Here is a 5119-nt window from a genome sequence, read left to right on the forward strand (position 1 = left end):
CACCTTCAACTCCTCAGAAATATTAATATATCCTTTAAATTGTTTATCCTGTTTTGCGGGAAGCTTTTCAAAGTGAAGTGGCTGCTTGGTGAGCAAAAAACTTCCCGCCAAACAAGATAAACAATTTAAGGGATCTATTAATATTTCTGAGGAGTTGAAGGTGGGAGGAGGTTTTAATGGAAGTAGGTGTGATGAAAGAAGAGAAGAGGGAGGATGATAGTTTGTCAGAGATACTTGGCGAGCAAACTAGATATCATAACTTTTTAAGGCTGAGGGTTTTTGGGTTTAGGATGTGTGAAGGCCTTCTTTTTTGTACGGAAAAGTTAAGGGTTTTCTTGGCGGGGAAATTTTCACAACAGGGTTGTTTTTGATGAGATTTACAATACATGAGAATGGAAGAACCCCCAGGGCGAGGGGGAATCGTACCCACACCTCTGGCTTAAAAGACACAGCTTCTACCACAGCGCCACCGAGGCCTCGGATGCCACTTTCTTTCTTTCTTTTGATGCTTAATTGCACAGGTTATTTTGACGAGGACTACAATCTGAGTTCCTTGCCTCCCTTACGCATGATATATTTTTTATTAGACATATAAACAACACATGGAAGAATTTACATCACAAGGAGGGGAAAGTACATTCGGAGCGAGGGTGGGAGTCGAACCCACCGCCTCAAGTGTGCCTATGTCAAGCAGTCACTCAGACCGCACGACTACTGAGGCCCCAGTTGTACCATTTTACATTATCTGATTGACACCAATTTGTTCTTCTTGAAGGAGCGAATCTCTTTGTTTTCATGCAGTCTGTCTTTCCCGCAAAACCAGTATAGGTATGAATTTTTCAGAATTTGTGTACTGAGTATTAAAAATCAAGGTAAACTTTCAGCTAAGAACTCGAAATGAGTCACACAACGTTTCATAACAACCACTTCCCCTCCCCGTTTCTGAAAGCAAAGATCGTAGTACAAGATTGTGATCTTAATCATTTTGTCATTTTTTTATATATATTTTCCTTCTTAAACTCTTTCAAAAAGTTTCAAACGGCTCTTTCTACTCTGTTCTACTCGATACAAGAAGCAGCGAATTTTTCCGGGGTAAGGTTGGGGGGTGAAAAGTATATTTTCAATGTGTTTGTTGTCTTGTACCGGCTAGGTTGGCAATTTGGGGTGCGCTGCATCACTTTTTCAACTGTACCTGAATTTTGAGTGAAATCCGACATCCACGCATGCCATAAGGATTCGTTTATAGGTTGGCCATTCCCAACACATTCACACAAAGAAAGTACAGTGGAGAGAAAGTTCCCGACCTGTGTGGGATTTGAACCTGGGTCCTCCTCATCGCAGTCAGACTCCTCTGACCACTAGACAAGGCGAGCGGGATATTCTCAATTATAATTTATCCATCAAGAGGCTACATTATAGTTCAAACCTGCTGCTAGATTTTAAGTCATATACGTTTCACTTATTGTACCATTTAGGGTAAGACACCACCAATTCAAATGCAGAGTCCATATTGCTTTAGTCTTTCTGTTTCATTGATGTTGAAGACTTTTTTCAAAGATTTTCTTTTGCCCTGTAATCTGCACAATACAAGTCATAATTCTTCTTGTTATTATTCTTATTGCAATTATGATTTTTACTATTATACTATTACAACTACTATTAGAAGTAATAATTATTGTTATTATAATTAACATCATTTCAGACATTTTACGGTGTTCTACAGTGAATACTACACTTCACAGACAGAACGACTCATAATTAAATTTGAATCACAAAAGAAGGAAGTAACATGCAGGGTGACGGTAAAAATCGAACTCACAACCTCCTTTACTAAGCGAAGGCAATTTTCTTTGTTCTTTGTTTGCACTTTTTTCGGCAATATTACTACTGCCCTCGGATTACACCCTATTCCTGCAGTTCTGAAGTATATAAGTATTATTTAAAATTGCAGGGTGTCCAGCAAAGGACTCCCTGGTTTCAAAATTAAATGTCTCGAAAACCAAGGACGATATTGGAATAAAATAAACTGTATGTTTATTGTGAAACCCATAAAAATCATATACAGGAATACGGAAATTAGTTTAAAAACTGCCAACAGGTGGCGCTGCACAATATAATTGCAATAGAAGTCTCCATAAATAGTGCTGTAAAGAGTTTTGTTGTTTCAGCAGTAGTTTAGTCTCTCAGATATGGTTACATATACGCTAGAAAGTATCGTCCAACCTCTTCGCAGCACTATTTATGCATACTTTTATTGCAATTACAGCGAGCAGCGCCACCTGTTGGAACTTTTTAAAATTAACTCACAAGTTCTTGTATATGATTTTTATGGGTTTCACAATAAACATATCGTTTATTTTATTCCAATATCGTCCTTTGTTTTCGAGATATTTAATTTTGAAACCAGGGAATCCTTTGCTGGACACCTTGTATATCCTAAAGAGAAGGATATAATACCCAGGGCAAAGGCGGAAATCGAACCCGTAACCTTCTGTACTGCGCGAAGGCAATTTTCTTTGTTTTGCATTATTCAGGCATTAATGCTACTGCCCCTTCGCTTTATACTCTTTCATTGTATTTCTGAAACATATACGTTTTATATCAATGTTCATGCAAACATTATTTTTACTTAACTTCGAACATAAAATGAAATTTTTTTAAATGCTTCAAATTTTATTGTGGTATGTAACACAGGCGAGGCGCAAGTACATAAACTTTATTAAAGCTTGAGAGGTGGCATTGAATACCAATACAAATCTTAGAACAGGAATTAATAAATGGAGGGAGAAAGTCCAATTATATGCTTAGCAAAAGCTGAGGCACAGGCCCCAATTCACGTGACTCAATGGTTGTCACGTGACGACGAATGGTTGTCACGTTTTGTGAAAGAAACCTGATTTCTTCCAATGCTTTGCTTTAAAATCTATCACGTGACTTGAGATCCTTGCTTCACGAATGAAAGTCTTCACTCCCTCCATTTTATCTCTTTTCAATAACACAAAAGCCGCGGGTTCGCTTCCCACTCCTTGAGCGTTATTTCCTTCTCTTTGTGTTACAAATTCATACTGACTTCTTATGCTATTTGTACCGTGTAGCACTATAAAATGACTGCTATTAAAAACACTATTACATTGTTCATATAAGCTTATTTGAAAACCAAAAATAAAAGAAATAAACTAAAACAAACAAGTAAACCAAGACCTGACTGGGCCGGTTCACTGTATGTTAAATACGTTGAGTATGTAAATAGTCATAATGGGCCATGGGATACTCGTACCTTTGGAAACAGGGATCGGTTGCACCGGTGCCACCGCAAGCAAACGGTAGAGTCTTTTTTTGAAAACGTATAGGAAATCTTTCGCTTGCGAACGCTTGGCGGCACTGGGGAGACAGATCCCTGTTTCCGAATGTACCCTATGCGCTAACTAACCACAGGAAATTAGTTGTTCAAAATATTTCATTAAAATGGTTTTATTATGTTTTGAAGTTATATTACTTCTCGCCAATACAATTATTTTTAAGATGTAAAACGTAAAATATTTTTAGCAGCACTAAAAGTTAAAATGTGTTAAATTTGCGCCGTTGCTCTAGGTGCTATTTCCTTCTCTTGTGCCTTAAATATTTCCTGTGTGTGTACGAGGGCAAGGTGCTTTGTACGCAATCCTCGATGTATGAAAAACTGTTAAACTTCGGCACAAACAAAATAAATAAATAAAATGCTTATTTATTAATTGATTTATTTATTCAGAAACTACACAGTTTCACACACATAAAGGACTACGTACTAAGCGCCTTGCCTCTGGACGCAAACAGGAAAGATTTACAGCACAAGAGAAGGAAATAACACCCAGGGCACCGGTGGGAATCGAACCAACGACCTCCGGCTTAGAAGATGAAGCTTCTACCACAGAGCCACGGAGACCCCAATAAAAAGCTTTAGGGGCCTCAGTGATAGAGTGGTCTAAGCGATTGCTTCACACACTTGAGGCGGTGGGTTCGACTCCCACCCTCGCTCTGGATGTACTTTCCCCTCTTTGTGAGGTAAATTCTTTCATTTGTTGTTTATATGCATTCTTAATTGTAATAAGAATATATCATGCGTAAAGGAGGCAAGACACTTAGATTGTAGTCCTCATCAAAAGAAACCTGTGCAATAAGCACCAAAAGAAAGAAAGAAAAAGCTTTAGTGCTGATAACTGCACCGTTTTTAGTAATGCTATGCAAATGAAGACACAGGACATTACGTAAGTTTGGTGGAACTTTTGTAGGAGTATTTAAACTCGATTGCTTGCCGGCGTGTTACAAACATAACCTCTCTCGGATACGGATTAATTGGGAAGACGTTTAAATTGAACTGGGTAGCCCGGAATAATGGCTGCTGCTGGACCTGCTCGTGAAGCTGACTGGTATACGAATCTCGAATATAATGTTGTTCTCTTAGATCAGTGTTTTGTTAGAGTTGTAAAAGATGAAGATTTATATCCTTCTCACTACTATTACCAAACATATGCATTTCGGCCTCTGACACAACAATTCTATGATAGCTCTGGAATATCAAGAGTTACGGATAATGAAGATAAGTTCCACGTTGAACTTGATGCGAGAAACTTTCTTGATCAAGAAATCGACGTTAGCGTCATAAACGCCTATGAATTGGAAATTAGTGGCATGCACCATCCAAGAGACGATGGATGTGGTTTAGTTTCTCGTATGTTCTTACGTAGGTATTACTTACCTTATGGAGTGGGAAGACGATTCGATCGCTTCTTGTCGGACGATGGAATCTTAAATGTTTGTTTTCAAAAAGACTTCAAGTTGACAGACAGCGAGGAAGTACCCATCACAGACGGCGCTCAAGGACTTTAATGTATAATATTCCGAAGTTGGAACTTTACCCATAATAATCTAGTTTAGAAACGTTTCTATGTTGACTTACAGCCACACATTTTTGTAACTTCGCTACTTAAGATTAAACAACAAATAAACTCAAATGTGATATTTATTCCCGATTCTGATTTTTCCCTTGAGAAAGTTTATCTGCATTTTTTTCACAGCTGTGAAATGGGCACAAATACAGCTCTAGGTATAATCTAGTGTCTAAACATAAGGTAGTATTTTC

General features: G+C 38.1%; 1 protein-coding gene across 1 annotated transcript; it reads left to right on the plus strand.

The window, feature by feature from the left end:
* Positions 1–4371: 4371 nt before the first annotated feature.
* On the plus strand, positions 4372–4866 carry LOC129218218 (alpha-crystallin B chain-like). Its single transcript, XM_054852438.1, has one exon. It carries the CDS (start codon positions 4372–4374, stop codon positions 4864–4866), a length of 495 nt encoding a protein of 164 aa, XP_054708413.1.
* Positions 4867–5119: the final 253 nt, after the last annotated feature.

This window comes from Uloborus diversus, chromosome 3 (genome assembly GCF_026930045.1).
Source record: "Uloborus diversus isolate 005 chromosome 3, Udiv.v.3.1, whole genome shotgun sequence".
NCBI lineage: Eukaryota > Metazoa > Arthropoda > Arachnida > Araneae > Uloboridae > Uloborus > Uloborus diversus.

What these genes read in the sequence shown, in the direction of transcription:
- LOC129218218 (XM_054852438.1), top strand. Translation starts at nt 4,372, where the DNA reads ATGGCTGCTGCTGGACCTGCTCGTGAAGCTGACTGGTATACGAATCTC.